The 16,933-nt window shown below is 41.0% G+C and overlaps 1 protein-coding gene across 2 annotated transcripts in view; it reads right to left on the bottom strand.

Moving 5' to 3' along the window:
- PDE7A (phosphodiesterase 7A) overlaps positions 1-14,153 on the bottom strand; it is a 53,195-nt gene extending 39,042 nt beyond the window's left edge. For both annotated transcript variants that reach the window (XM_081917583.1, XM_081917584.1), the window contains exons 1-2: positions 13,888-14,153; positions 1,465-1,525 (exon numbers count right to left, since the gene is read on the bottom strand). In XM_081917583.1, coding sequence (XP_081773709.1) covers positions 1,465-1,525; positions 13,888-14,025 — 199 coding nt within the window. In that variant the 5' untranslated portion in view covers positions 14,026-14,153. The remainder of the gene's footprint in view (positions 1-1,464; positions 1,526-13,887) is intronic.
- Between the last annotated feature and the right edge of the window lie 2,780 nt (positions 14,154-16,933).

Raw genomic sequence — 16,933 nt, 5'->3', positions numbered from 1 at the left:
ATAATGACTATGGAATGGTTTAATCCCGCCTTTATAATATGATTTATCTCCATAAACTTTAACTTCAAAATTAAAAGATCGTAAATGACTATTAGTGCTAAAGATCTGATACTCATTGATATTACATGTACATATTTAATTAATAGTACATAAGGCTACTGAATTTTATCCAAATAGCTCAAAAGAACTCTGTGAAAGAGTATATAATAATCCAAGTAGAAGCTAACCGGTTTACATTGAATGGTAAGGAAAAGCTGACTCCACAAATGTAAACACCAGGAGATCCATGGAAGCACAGGCACCAACAATTACATTCCTTTTAAAAGGAGAATGAGCAGATGGCTGCAGTGCAGCTGAAAACTAGCTATGCCTGATGAAGGTATCCCATATGGAGTCCTGGAAAGAGCAGCTAATTTTCCAAGGCTGGACTGTAAAGCGCAAAGAGTGACAAAGATAAATGCATGGACACAAATGGACATATTATTCTACTTGTGAGAATGATAAAAATGAGAGATGCTCAGAAAGGCTATAAGAATATACAGGTAACAAATGTGTAACTTACTGACAGCCATAAATTTCTACTACTGTTAGGAAATTTAACGGTTCAGCAATAGCAACTTCATGATCCAATGATCTCAAAGCTAAAATCCTATTAACAAGTCCCTGCCAAACATAAATAAGTCAACGACCTAAGCAAAAATCGTTGCTTTTTTGTTTTGTTTTTTTTAAGAGGCACAGAACACTGATTACATATTATGCTGGAATTTTCTCCAACATTTACTTAATATTTATAGCAAGCAATTTAAATGTTTTTAATTGAACCTCCTCCCACTCATCCATTTCCCATCAGTCACCATTGTGCTATTTCAAGATTGCTATCACATAACAATATTCAGTTTACAGTTTAAGCTGAAACTTTCCTATACAAATATTTGCTTGGATGAGTCATTCAACTTCAACTTTAAGAAAACAAATTCTTAATCTCATATGTGCCAAGTTTCTGCTAGTCTCTTTGTGCATTTGAAATAAGAAACACGGCTACAAGAACTAACCTTTAAAGCAAGCAAAGGTTGTTACTACTCAAATATATCAGCCTTAATACATAAAATGTGCAATATGAAATGTTGAAATATAATATTTTCTCTAATATTTGCACCCACCCCAATGCCTTCATCGCTTCTCTGTTAAATCTGCATTGCTGGGGAGCCTGTGATCTCCTATTTTGTGATAACCTTTACCTTATGCATTTGCTCAGTGCCCGAATGTGTAAAATTTGTGCTAAACAATATTGAAATACTAAGAGCCAAACAGCAAGCAACAGCAACACACGTTGTGAAAAGCTGAAGAGGGAGGAATAAAAACCAGAAAGGTTTTAAAATGCAGTAGTGTACACCATCTAATTAACAGCAGACAGCCACACGTATATACATACATCTGGGTGTTGAAACAAACAACCACACTTACCTAGCATGCGAATGTACAATGCAGTTTGATCAGAACTGTCATAGGATATTGCCCCCCGTCTCTGGAAACAAAAAAACAGAAAAATTATTATTTCTGAAATTAGGCTTTGGACGGTTTACCTCCATTAATCATGTTTAAAGGAGTGGGTCAGCAGACTGCACGATCCCACCTCCACCCCCCCACACACCTTAACCATGGTTAGAGGCTTATTTGCTCCAATCTGCCTTTCTTTAAGAATGTTTTTAGACTGCTGGTTCTTGAGACTTAGTGCTTACTTATGCTTCTGGATTCTTATGTTTTTAACCACTGATATGTTTCTAGAATGTAACCACATAGTTGTTATGCTCTAAAAGATGTGAGATAGTGATAGTGAGATATTTATATCTTATTCACTATTTGCTTTATCAGAGCAACTGATGAAGATGGAAGACCAAATATTTTGCTATAAGAATTTAAAATTGGTTATAGTCACTTTAATAAATATATGGTTTCAGTGATTAGCAGCACGCTACCAGAATCCCAAACAAATCTATCTGAAGTGCTGTTTGATGCTTTCATTACTATCTGTATAACTACAGTTGTACCTTGGTACTCGAACGACTTGCAACTTGAATGTTTTGACACCCGAACACCGCAAACCCAGAAGTGAGTGTTGCAGTTTGCGAACATTATTTGGAACCTGAACATCTAACGTAACTTACACAGCTTCCAACTGAGTGCAGTAAGCTCCTGCAGCCAATCAGAAGCTGCGCCTTGGTTTTCAAACATTTTTGGAAGTTGAACAGATTTCCAGAATGGATTCCGTTCAAGTACTAAGGTATGACTGTACTGGTATTAAAAGAAATTGAGGTTTAGCCTGCTTTGGACAGAGTCCGCTCTCTTTGATCAAGTTTGATCAAGTTTGCAGTATGGCAGTAGTTCCAGATTGGTAATCCGCAGGTCCATAGCACCATTCACCTGAAGAAAACTATCAAATTTTTCAAAAGTAGGGGGTCCATGGCTTTGCTTTTTAAAAACAGGGGGTCTGCAGTACTTAGCTAATTGGGAACAACTGTAGTACAGTGGTACCTTGGGTTACCAACTTAATTCGTTCTGGAGGTCTGTTCTTAACCTGAGGAATGCTTTCGCTAATGGGGCCTCCTGCTGCCGTCGCGCCACTGCCTCGCAATTTCTGTTCTCATCCTGGGGCAAAGTTCTCAACCCAAGGTACTACTTCCGGGTTAGCTGAATTTGTAACCTGAGGTGTCTGTAACCCGAGGTACCACTGTATAGGGTTACTTTTGACTGGCACTGTTTGCAGAGGTTCCAGTGGCAGTGCTAATTAGGAGTGCTTTTTACCAGAGCTAGTCAGTTATCCACGCTAGATACTTGAAGCATACTTCTCCCAACATATCTCCCATCTATAGGACACTAACATGGTTACCCATGCACTTGTTAGTCAATTACAGTTAATGTCAGCACTGATGTAGCTGTTAACCAAGGCTACAGCAAGAGGGAGAGGTCAGTGTTCTATTGTGCAAGTTCACACACTGCAGAAACCCATTCTTTACAACCTCTGTCCTTCTGAACTGCTTTGAACTATTTTGTATGGGAAAGTAGAATATAAGTAATAATAATCCCTTAACTATGGTTAATGGTTGGAGAAAATTAAAGTCTACATCACCCAAAGAGACCTTTAAACACTAGGAATGTAATCCTACTACAGTTATTCATGTAGTGAATGCAAGACATGAATTTGCATTTTACATGCATAGAATTAGCTGAATGACAATCATCATCCATTCTCACCTGTTCTCTTGGTAACCATTTTCTACATATAAAGAATAAGTATTCCTTTTAGTCATTTTTTTCCAGTGAGCTTAAATAAAAAGAATGCTGGCATGACAGAACTAAAGCTTGTGTCTAGATTTTAATTAAAGGTTTACTTTAAAGTCTTTCTTTAAAAACCGGAGTGCTATGTACTACTGCTAGATATGGAAGAGTGACCTCCAAATGTGTATAGAAAGCTTTCTTCCTCCCAAGCCCACAATAGTGAAGTCCATCCGGCATATACAGGATGGGCTCACAACTAACAGCGATGAAACACTGTGAACTATTGTATAAAGAGATTGCTAATTAGTAGAGCACTATTAACCTGCTCTATACGCAAAACACTTATCACTGTAATATGCCACTAAACTCTGCCAATTTAAAGTGCTTGTGATTACCATTATAGCCCTTACCTAAAGCAAGTTACCTAAAGGACCTCCTGGATTTGAATCTGCCTGTACCTGAACACCTGTGTCTAAATTCCCATTGTGGTGCTGAAGTAGGCATATGTACCAGAGCTTTCCGGCAATAATGACACAAATATGGAATCAAACTCCATGTGATAGGAAAGTCCCATTCTTAACTAAGAACCAATCATAAACAAGCATCTTTAAAATATACTGTACAGTGGTACCTCGGGTTAAGAACTTAATTCGTTCTGGAGGTCTGTTCTTAACCTGAAACTGTTCTTAACCTGAAGCACCACTTTAGCTAATGGGGCCTCCTGCTGCACCGCTGCTACACGATTTCTGTTCTCATCCTGTTCTTAACCCAAGGTAATATTTCTGGGTTAGTGGAGTCTGTAACCTGAAGCATATGTAACCCAAGGTACCACTGTACTAGTAACCTGGCATTTCTCTAAGCCAACTGCTTTCTATCCTCTCTCTTTCTATTGGCTCCTGCTTCCTTCTCCCCATTCCTTGGGACCATTGTACATGTCTGTGGCTACAACTACATCTCTTTAACTGTTTTCCGTATTTCCCCACCCCACCTCACAATTTGGCTTAAGTCCATCTCTTTGACTATATTAGTAAGATGCTGGCCAAGTTTGCCAAGATTTGTGTCCCAGCTTCCCAAAACTTAAACTGTGACATAGTTGTGTTTCTAGATCTGAAGAAGCCAACGTAGTGTCCTCTAGATGTTGCTGAAGTACAACTCCAACTATTCCTGACTATTGGCCTTGCTGGCTGAGACTGATGGGACATGGAATCCAACAACATCTAACGAGCGCTAGGTTGGCTAGCCTAGACAGCAGCACTACTGTCTTTGCTCACTTCTGTATGTCTGCATTAATTCTTGAAAGTTATTTTCCCATGCCTGTTTGGTCCCAAGTCCTCTTCACTCCTTTCGCTTAGTGTGAGGTATGTTGGTTGCTAAGGCAAGCAAACAGGAGAATAAGAAGATGGGGATTGGTATAATGACTAATAATTTTATCAAAAGAGAGACTTCTCAAACACAGAAAAAGTAATACACACAGGTCTTGCTATCCCAAAACAAGCCAAAAATTTCCATTGAATCCTATGGGGAATTTTGACCCCAAGTTGATGAAAAACCCTGAGGAAAATACTAATTACTAAGGAAGGTATCCACATGTCAATCAAACAGGGGATACAGGCAGCACCCATCAGTGTGGTGAGGTACTTGCTGCTGCAAGCCCAAACACTTCCAAAATTATCTTCTCTGAGCAATAGTCTCATTCATAAGGGTGGCAACAGCACAGAGAAACTGAAGGAAACAACTAAAACAAAAAATAAAAAAGTAAATACTAGAAAGAAAAGTAAACAGAAGTGAAAGAAGGGGAGAGGCCCAGCTCATGCTCTAAGGAGAAAAGAACAAGTGAAAATTGCCGTGGAGCACAACTCAAACAAGCTCAACCCGAAGCACATTCAACTCGAGGTATGACTGTAATGCAAAGCATGACCAAGAGTCAGGAATGGCAACTAGACAATTAGGCAACTTTGAGACCCAGGTTATGTGAAAAGTAGAGTATAATAATAATAAGAGGCTCACAGATTACTCAACACTAGCTTAGAAAATACAGACACAAGTATTTGCAATACTGGGCATTTTTTTTTTAACACTGGGATTTGATTACAAGCAACTTATATCTAGTCTTCAATTTGTTTAAATTTAATTGCTTCAAAGAGAGTGCTATCTGTACTAGTGCAAAATGAAAGCACAAATGTTCCAGTTTCCACTGTTTTTATTAAACGGCCTCAGCCCAGTATACCTGAAGGAGTGTCTCCACCCCCATCATTCAGCCCAGACACTGAGGTCCAGCACCGAGGGCCTTCTGGCAGTTCCCTCACTGCGAGAAGTGAGATTACAGGGAAACAGGCAGAGAGACTTCTCAGTAGTGGCGCCTGTCCTGTGGAACGCCCTCCCATCAGATGTCAAGGGATGTCAAGGAAATAAACAACTATCCGACTTTTAGAAGACATCTGAAGGCAGCGCTGTTTAGGGAAGTTTTTAATGTTTGAAGTTTTATTTATTATTATTATTATTATTATTATTATTATTATTATTATTATTATTTCAGCACAATATCCCACTACTTCAGAAAACAGGAAGAATCTGACTACTCAAGTGGTACATCCATTCACAATGGGAAGAGTCACCAAATTTTCCTGTCTGCACCCCACCCACACAACAATATCCTGCAGATCAAAGAACTTCAAAAGCAGAGGTGGGGGGAGGAGATTAGCAACACAAACACACAAACACAAAATCTATATGATTCATGCTCAGCAGGATCTTTGGATCCAAGCTGTTATTTATGGTGTACTTTTTATATTATTATTAAAAGAATTTTTGGTTAGATTAGAATATCATATTTTAATTCTATTCTAATGCCATATAATTTTAAAGGCTACATGCTGTTTTTATACATTAACAGGAATTATCCACTAAGTTTCCTTTTAAATGAATGTAAGGGATGCCTGTAAAAGCCAACTAAAAAATCTGCTTTAAAAATTCATGTTTTGAATCATTTGGGAAAGGAGACACAAATTCCAATCCTATCAAAGTACAGTACTGGTTCATTATGAAGTTATCTCTAATGAGACAAATAATGCTCTGTAATTGTTATAAGATTTCCCAGAAGTCTAGTGTTCTAATGAATACACTATGTCACTATCTCAAAAAATTACATATCCTGTAAAATGAAAATGGCTTTCACAGGCAATATCTACAAGAGGTACAACTGCCTACTGAGGTCTGCATCTACAGAACTTTGTGAGGGACTCTTAAAGGAGATAATTGATACTGGATAATTAATGGTAAAGGAGGGGGTGTTGGTTCTATTAAGAATATCAGAGGATATTGATGGAAAGCTTACAGGCATGTGATTGGTTGGGATCAACAAGAAACATGTGATCTTCCTATTGATTGCTGCAAGTTTTACTCTTGCTGCAGGGTACGGGGGAGATAGAGAAAGTAACCTCTCTTTATGAGTGTATCAAACTTAGAAAAAAGTTCCTCCATCTTTGCTTGGATGGAGGCAACTGTCAATGGAGAAATAACTTTCCCAATCCTCATTTGCGTTCCTACTGTTACAACACTTAACTCTGACCAACTGGAAAATGTTTCTTAAGAATCCTGCTAATCTAATCTCCTACCACTAAGATAATAAAAATATCGGAATCAGTATCGTATCAGGAAGCAGGCTGTGGGTGTAGTATGTAACCTGATTTGGGCAACAACAGTATTGTAACAAGTCTGAAAAAATTATGGGTTCCTAGTTATTCAAGCAGCTAAATGTTTATGCTAAAAACTGAAATACTTTCTCAGAAGAAATGTGTAAAAATATAAATAAGCATTTAAAGGTTATCAAGGAAGCCAATAAGGACTACTTCAAGTTAATATTTTTGTACCCATTGTTTATCAATGCTGTTATATGGCCAGAATACAAACTGAGCTGATCACCTAAATGTGGAGTCAAACTGTTTTTTTCAAACCATCAACAATATTTTTGAAGCACACTAAACATTATTAAATAATAATTAATTTTCAGTAATATTACCCATTTCTGGAGGCCCAGGTAGCCTCCATGGCTAGAGGTGCCTATTACAAGTTGTTACAGTACAACAATTTCTAAGATCCCTGAACTAGGAGAGCCTGACCACAGCAGTTCAGGCACTGGGGACTCAAGACTGCATTAATATAATGCACTCTGTGTAGATCGTCTCTTGCACTTGACATGGAAACTCTAGTTAGTGCAGAACACTGCTGCAATATGCTGGCACAGTAAGTATGACCCTGTCAGCATATAACACCTCTACTCAGGGATCTGGTTTGCCAGAAGCAGCTTAGTCAAGCTAGCCACATGACCCGGAAGCTGTACGCTGGCTCCCTCGGCCAATAAAGCAAGATGAGCACCGCAACCTCAGAATCAGGAACTAATGGTCAGGGGTCCCTTTACCTTTATCCAGACACATAATTGTTGACACATTTTAATCTTTTTCACTGCTGACAATAAAATAATAATAATTTTAATATTTCTTGTAAACTGCTTAGAGATTTTACTATGATCAAGCAGTATATAAATTTTGTAAAATAAATAAACCAAAATGTATACAGTGTGCTTAGAGTTCACAGGACACCTTCCATACTGGCAGCAGCATACTGGCAGTTCAGGAAATAGCGGGTTCCTGACTTCCTGATAGAAGTGTTGATGATTTTGGAAACTAATCAGCAATAACTACCAAAGGACTGTGAGTATAAGTTAAGTATTGTGCATAGGGCAGCAGTAAAATTGTGCAACCCAGGAAGAACAGACTATTCTAGTCAATTAGTTGCAATTCACTAGCAGCTCAGTATCAGAATTCCATTTATTGTTTGCAAAGACTGTATCAAAAATTTAGCGACATTTGGAATGCCTCATTACAGTGGTACCTCCAGTTGCAGAAGGGATCTGTTCCAGAGGTCCGGTCGGATCCCTAGGTTTCCACTGCGCATGCGGGTGTGGCAATACTGATCAAATACTTCCAGGTTTGCCGCTTTCGCATCCTCAAGTTTATGTAACCAGACGGTTACCTAACCAGAGGTACTACTGTACTTGTATAGAGCAAAGTATTTTGGGAGCAGTTTTCAAAAGTGTTGTGGAAACAGGTTGCATGTTTGAAGCAAATGGGAGGAGCTACAGCTGAGACCAACCTTTCTTCAGCTTTCATTCTTTGAAGATCAAAAATGTAGAGCCACACAAACTTCTCTCCCTTCCATCTTCCTTGTTTCCACACAAATTCCATCCTACATTCCCTACATTAACCATGATGTAAGGTTACATTTACCCTAATGTTAACCATAATTAGCTCTAGCTCAATTGTGGGGAACCTCTGGCACATGGGTGTAATTAGGCCTGCCGGGCTCTTTCGGCAAACCACATCCACCTTTTCCGGGGCCAGGATGGAAGATGAAATGTTCAGTGTGCAAGTCTATGAGGTAGCTACTAAAAATTTCAGAAAAATACTACTACTGCACAAGACAAAAATCATTTGATATAGCCTAATCTCATCAACTTCATTCTAAATTCTAATCAAGAATTTAGAAAAACTAATCACTTATCAGCTTCCACATACAAGATTCATTCCCTCTCTAAATACCCCGAGCTTGATTAAGAACATGCAATTTAAAAGCTTGCACTCTTTCTAAAACTAGGTGGTCTAATGTTTCACTAACACAAAATCAGACTATGAAGCCAGATCAAACGAAGAGGCTGAAGGTTATGTCTGCTTATTTTCTCTACTATCTGACCTTAGAATGCTCCTCAACATTAAGAATATACAAAATATTTCAACACTAATCCACTGCTAACTTAAACACACTAATTAACCCACTGTCTCCTTATTGTTGTCTTTAACAAAACACCACCACCAAACCTGCCACAATTTATCATTCAAGGAAAAGCCTGCCAAAATTATTGGTTAGACTCAAATACAGTGGCTCAGTATGAAACTGTAGTACAATTCATCATGAAAATTTAGTAAGCATGTTTATCTACTGAAGCCTCAACTTCAGACTCCCTAGTTATCACTGCAAAAATAAACTATTAAAGCAGCATCGTGGTGCTGATCGGTCACAAAACTTCTCACACTCAGACCAAGGTTACCCACAGGCATAATGTTAACAACCCAAAGTACAAACTTAAATGGCTGCAAATGTTCCCTGCATCAGAACTTCAAAATGGCCAGGGTAGAAAAATACTGTTGTATAAAATTTAGGGGAGAAAAAAAAAAAACCCCAAGCCTGCAAAGCTTCAGTGCAGAAGGAAGTTGAAGCTTCTATAACATTTGACAGCTACTTTTATCCATTACCAAGGAACATGTGAAAGCACAGGTTACTTCTGAAACACAGATGGAAAGGAACCCAAAGATGTCATTATCCCTATAAAACAGAAACAGTCAAGACGTGCAGATTAGCTGACAATAGAACACAACAGTACAGTCAAGGAACTGAGATATTATCAAAGTTATTTCAACTGATCCAATCTCATGGCCTGCTTGAGTTCAAAGAAATCCATCTACCCTGTTTTTGCATATTGCCTATCAAAGGAACTGTGACTTTAAAAACAGAGTGATTGTGGGGAAAGCTCTGCCTTTTTTGTTTCCTAATATTACCATACTTTTCCGTGCATAAGACTAGGGTTTTTTTACTTTAAAATAGAGTTAAAGGGGGTAGTCTTATACACAGGGGCAATCTCCCCCCATTTTCTTAATTTCGAGTCCCCCAAAATAGGGGGTGTCTTATATACAGGGGGGTGTTATACACGGAAAAATACAGTATTTCACTTTTGTTTTGATACAGCTGTGAGGGGGCTGAAAGTGCTCTTGAAGAAGTTTCTAACCACACTACCACAATGTGTCTAAAAGTATGCTTTCTTTTAAAGATAAGACCTTGCCCTGCTACACCATCCAAGACCAGCATATGTACAATAAACACAATACTAGAACTATTTATGAACCCTCCTGAATATTTCACGTTGTTTAAACCTGATTGGTTACTAGAACTGATTTGTCAATTGTAAAACAAGTTACAAAAGGTTCATCAGAATCTATTGGTACGTTCTTCTGTTTTGGATAGCATAAATGGAAAAAGATTCTGAATGCAATACTTTTATCTCTATTTCAGGCTCTCAAACTGGCTGTTTATGGAGAGCACTTCTTGTGATGCAAATGACAAACTCTACAGTCTTTAAAGTTTAAGATCTAAACTGAGAAGGGGACTTCATAACAATAAAAATTATGTGGCAAAGAGGTTTGCCTGACTTGTAAAATAAAAGATCTCACCCTCCTCCTTCAGTGAAGTTATTCAGGGAAGTTCTAAGTCAGCATTTCAGGTTAAGGTTTTCACTGGTAATAACAAGGCATTTGATTCACACTACAATAGTTAAAACTGTTAAACAAAAGACATTTGAAGGACTTTTGCTTTTATGTAATAGATACCTGCACCAAGGCAGAAATAACATTTAGTACACGGAAAATGTACGGAAAATGTACTAACATGTAACAAAGTTAGCTGATGTCAGCCAACTTACTTGTGTTAAATACTATACTCCAAAGCTAAAAACACACACACACACACACACACACATATATATATATATACTGTATATATAAAGCTAATAGGGATAGCAGCTTCAGCTAAAAACATCAGTCAAGCAATACTATGATCCTCAGGCCTAAACTTCAAAGTAAGTTTCACTAACCTTCAGAAAAAATGTGTATACAGGCATACCTCATTTTATTGTGCTCAAATATTGCTCTGTGCTAAGATGTGGGTGAAGCTGCAGGCAGCCTGGCCACTCTCAGGGGAAGAAAACACACGCACGCATGCATGCACACACGCACGCACACACGCACACACCCCCCGCTGCCCCTCTTCTGGCCACTGGCAGGAGCAAAACTAGGCTTTATTTCACCTGGGTCAAAGACCCAGTTTGTCACACACACCCCACATGCATTTGCATACACACACAGAGAGAGGCTGGAAGCTTAAATGGTGCCCCCTCCAGAGGCAAAAAAACTGGCTAACCCCTCGCCCCCCCCTACAGCTCTGCCACAGGAGCAGAGCTGGCTAGGGCTGGAACCAAGTTTTCCCTTCCCACCCCTGCAGCCAGGAGGGCCTGGCTTAACAGACTACAGTATAGCTTAAAATAACTTTTACACACAGGGAGAAACGCAAAATAATAGTGATCCACTTTATTGCAATGTTTGCTTTATTGTGGTGGTCTGGAACTGAACCTGCAATATCTCTGAGATATGCCTGTACATGCAAACATGTTCAAAGCCTAAAGGCACGTAGGGCTAATGTACTAGCGCCAACACACACACACACCCCACAATCCAGACAAGGAGATCCATGAGCATATCACTTCCTCTGGCAGGAACTGCAGGTATTTAATTTAATTTTTCCTGAATTCTTACGTGAACCCTTTTTAGGAGTAAAACACAGCATATGAATTATTTTAGACTAGAGCTAGAACAGGACATTTTCATGTTGTCATTGAAGCACTAACACCACACTATTTGCAGATGTTGCAACCGAGGCTAATACCTCTGAATGTCTACCTGCATCCTGTTGTGGGGGGGATTAGCAAAGAAAAATGGCAGATAGGAAATGAAGTAACCACCCTCTTCCTACACAGTTTCACCATTCAACCTTAAAGCTAATTTTCTTTACAAAGACCCCAGGACAATTAAGTGTTAATGCATAACATGTAGTTCCCAATAAGAGAATCTCCACCCAACAAAATCTGTACTTCTTCTAAATAACTAGATGTTGCATACTTTTCATTCTACTCTTAAGGCAATGTTCATAAAAGTACAGTGGTACCTCGGGTTACATACGCTTCAGGTTACAGACTCGCTAACCCAGAAATAGTACCTCGGGTTAAGAACTTTGCTTCAGGATGAGAACAGAAATTGTGCAGCGGCGGCACAGCGGCAGCAGGAGGCCCCATTAGCTAAAGTGGTGCTTCAGGTTAAGAACAGTTTCAGGTTAAGAACAGACCTCCAGAACGAATTAAGTTCTTAACCCAAGGTAGCACTTAAAACATTGCGCCAACTATGTATGTTCTCTCTATTAAAATGAATATTCCCTAACAAACATATTCTATACCAAACTCTGAGGTGCTATTATTATGCACCAGAGGAAGAGGCAAAACATTAGATGATTTCCTCTTCTCTTAATAAGAGATTTAAACACATATGTCAAAGACAGGACAAAATCCCATGACCTTTTAAATGTGTTTGTTTTTGTTATTATGCGTTTTTTTGTGATCCTTGGATGAAGGGTGGTATACAATCAATCAATCGATTGATTGATTGATTTCTGCCACTAGATACCCAACAGTTCAATCTTATACATATCACCTCAGCATGAGTTCAATGGGGCCTATTTCCAGGGTAGTGGGTATAAAACTGAAGCCTAAATAAGTTTAGAAAATACTCAGTTTAGACCTCAATCGTATACCCACCTCTTTGAAGTAAGCCCCACTGTACTGTTTATAACCACAGACCTTTGTAGCTGTTGTACAATATTCTATTGCAGTATATAGTTTTACAAATAAAGAAATAAAACTCAATTACTTCTGAGTAAACTTACATGGGATTATGCTATTTGAGAATACTCACAAATCAGACAATAAAACAAGTACATTATATCTTATTCTGGGCAGATGCTTTAAAGTTCAGAGATTTGTTATCATTTGAGGGAAATCTCAGCAGACTGCATCGGGGCAACAACAGATTGGCAAATGAATTCTGAAAACATTTGAAGAGAAGAGAGCCAAAAATGGCAACAAGATCTATTTTTCCACACTCCACCGCCTACCTACATTTATTATGGATAAATTTGTTACTGTTATAATCACAACGGGATACATCAATGTGAACTGCACAGACAACATGAGGTTTTTTTTTTTTTAGAAACTACTGCAAATCTAGGACAGTTCTATCTAAAAGCTTTCAGTGGTTGATAAGGGAAGAACATTATATACATTAGTCCATATGGTGTTAGGGAAAGAATCCAATATTTCACAAAACATTTAAGAGACTGGGCGCAATCCAGTCAAATGTAAGCAACTAATTCTCCCTCTAAAACCTTGACTGAATCACACCCTGTGTAAGTTTTATAACTACTCTGACATGAAGGGTAAAAAAAAGCCTTTAAAAGATGTCACTACAGCTGTCTTGCAAAATAAAAATGCAAGTGTATTGTCAATAGCCAGCTGGTAGCTCCCCCTCTAGATTCTCAGCAGTATTATTTAGCCCAGGAACATTTAATAGAAGACAACCATAAAAGCAGAAGCTACCCTAGCTTTCCTTGAAGAAACGTGTCAACAAAAGCAGGACAATATAAATTGTCAGTGAAGCACCTCAAAGGCATCGCTGTGTACTCTGGAGTGCATTTCTACCCAGCATTACAAATGACAAAACTTGACCGACAGAGAGCAAAGAGCGTATTCCGCAGAGGCAAGCGCCTCTTCGGCATATTTGCTTCTGATCTCGTGTGTTTTGGAAAACTCCCCAATTCCACGGACTCCACCACCAACCCCAGCACCCCATTTCTGCAGGGGAAGGGAGAAGCGCGTGGGAGGGGGGTTTCGGGCCGCCTCACCTGAGAGAGCTGCCTGGGGTTGGGGCAGCCGAAGAGCGCGGAGCTGGAGCTGAAGCTGATGGCTCCTCTGCGGCTGAGGACATGCTGCGGGACCGGCCTGTCCAGAGGCAGCACCGGCAGCTGGTAACATACTTCCATTGAAACGGAGGCGCCGCCGCCGCCGCCGCTTCGTCTTCTGGAGCGCCCACAAAAGCCAGGCCAGGCTCCCGGAGCGAAGCGAGGCCAGGCCCGCCGCCCTCACCTGCCCCACGCGCCGGGAACGGGTCGGTCAAAGGAGAAGCGGCGCTGAGGGGGCTTTCCCCGCGCCCCCGGCCCACCCCGCTCCGCGCCCGCCGACGCAGCCCTAGGGGAGGCTGAGGGGGAAGCAAGTGCCGAGGAGGAAGGAGAAGGACGAGAAGAAGCAGCAGCCACGGCAAGTCCCGTCTCGAGTCCCCCGGTCAGCTCCGCAGCCGGGACGGCCGCGTGCCGCCGCTCATGGGTGCCGGCGAGCGGGCCCGGGTGGCTGCGGCGACGGCGGCGGGCTGATTTGGGTGAGACACAACTCGGCTGCGGCAGCGCCGCTATTGTCCGGCACGAGGCGCGGCCCCGCGCGAGGGGAGGGGCCAGGTAGTGGCGGTTGGTGATGCCGCAGCTGTGGTGGAGGCGACGGAAGCGTCAGCGGGCGGGGGGGGGAGAGAGAGCAGCTGCGCGTGCAGGAGCGAGAGGCCGCCTTTGCCTCTCCCGCGCCCGCAGTCAAGGCGCAAGCCCCAAGCGAAGGCGAGCGCACGCGCCCAGGGAAGCACCAGCCAGGGCGGGCGGGCGGCCGGGCGGGCAGGCTGTGTGTCGGCGCGCCTATGCGCAGCGGGGACGCCGACGGAGCTTGTGCGTCCTGACGTCATTCCTCCTGCCTGGCTTACCCCCCCCCCGTTGCTTTTGCTAAGGGAGAGTAAAGGGAGGGCGGGTGCTTTCTTCACAATCGTTTCTGTTTCCCTGGATCTTCTTTTTCTTTCCCTAGAGGCCCCTTATATCTCTTCAGCTTCGATCTTCTTCGTTCTCCAGCACCTCACGAGGAGAAAATCTCTACTGATGTTCTGGCTGAATGCGGACTTGATGGCCGCAACATCTAACCGACTTTTCCTCCCCCTCCTCGCCCCTGTTTTAATTATCTTACCTACAGAATCTCACATAAATTGAGTTACATTTTGAAGGGATTCATGTGGCACTCGGCTCTTTTGTTTGCTGCTGCTCCTGGTGCAGGAGCAGCAGCAGCACTCAAAAGCACACTTCTCAGGCTCAGCCCGCCCTAGGCAACCTCTGCCTCGCTTTGCAATGTGGCTCCAGCTCCACTTGCCTTCTTTCCTCTACCCTCAACCCATCCTACGACTGCCTTGTCAATTTCTAGCCTGTTCTAGGCGAGATGGCAGGAGATGAAGGACTCAAGGTGACATGATAAGAGTCATTGTTGACAATTGCTCACTTTCATTGCACTCTCGCCTTTGTTTGCATGTTTTTGTAGTGCTTCAATTACCTACAAAACCTGTTCGCCCAAAAAGGATTAGCATGAGAAAAGAATTGTGTTGTAAGCTATGGAAAACAATGGCTCTTATCATACTGCTTCAGCTCTCAAAAATGATAGGTTGCAGGGTATGTGTGAAGAAAGCACATGAAACCACAGCCTTGCTGAAGCTAAGCAGGGCTGGGACTAGTCTGGGACTGTCTTGAGAACCACATGAATGCCACCATGGGTTCCATGAAAGAAGAAAATCTGGATATAAAAATAAGTAAATAATTAGTCTTGTATACAGCTTTGTATAGTACAATGTAAGTCTTCTGGGAAGAAACTCCAGCACTCCTGGCGTGCTGTTGGCCCTTAATCACTGGTACACTTCAGACATCCCTAATACCCAAGAACTCACTCATTTCCCCCAGTTCTAGTTACAGGTAGGTAGCGGTGTTGGTCTGCTGTAGTCAAAACAAAACAAAAAAAATCCTTCCAGTAGCACCTTAGAGAAAACTAAGTTTGTTACTGTATTGGTATGAGCTTTTGTGTGTGTGCACACTTCTTCAGATACCCCAGTTACCTTCTTAGACTCCAGCATCACATACTGTATATGACACTTCCAAGAGAGGGTTTCACTAAAGAGTACACCAGGTACCTAAACAAGTAAGTTTATTCTAAAGCTTGCTGATTTGAGCACCATTTATACCTAGGACTTGTTTGCCCCAAATCATAATATTGGCCTTGAGAGTATTTTATATATAGACTTGATTACAGGATGTGTTGAATACCACAAATAGATTTTGAGGCCCAATAGGGAAAGAGAGGAGCACTAAATCATCGGCATACATCAAGACAGAGATCTTTCTGTTCCTAATTACCAGAGAAGGGTTTTTTTCATTGCCTAATTATGGCAGCAAATCATTAATATAAAAGTTTAAAAGAGTGGGAGCCAGAACACAACTTATTGGAGATATGCAATTTTGCCATCACTTGAAAACTATCAAAAAAGCAACGTTCTTCCTAAAGGGGAATTGTGATTCATATAAGAAGGTATTCCCATCCAGTAATTGAGGAACCATAATTATTCTCCAAATGATGTAGTGTAGTCATGGTTTTTTTATTTATTTAGAGGAATTACTGAATCCAAGGGTGCCACCAATTAATTTCCAGGCTTTTAAACAGACAGCGACATAATGCTAAATCACTGGCACATTATAAATGCCTAGAATGCATGTTCCTTCATAAAGCAACTTAACAATGAGCAAGAACAAGATTGTATGTCTGGACATGCTATCAGGTTGTGTATAATGGATTTTATTTTTACTTTTTTAAGGTACAGCGCTTTCCACACAAACATCCAGTAGTGTGGGACATTTTCCAAAATTGTTTACTCCTGCTCTGCAGGGATATACATGTCAATAGTATGACCAGGAGGCCAATCACATGGGCCTTTCACACTGAATTGGAAGCTTCCCTGCTGGCAATTCTGGATGACAATACTGCAGAGAAGACCCTCAAAAACAACCCTGACCCCATAGATTGCATCATGCTGAAATAGCTCCCATA

This window comes from Podarcis melisellensis (genome assembly GCF_964234715.1).
Source record: "Podarcis melisellensis genome assembly, chromosome: 7".
Lineage (NCBI taxonomy): Eukaryota > Metazoa > Chordata > Lepidosauria > Squamata > Lacertidae > Podarcis > Podarcis melisellensis.
Note: the sequence above shows the minus strand (reverse complement) of the source record. Positions and strands in the feature narration are given on the sequence as shown.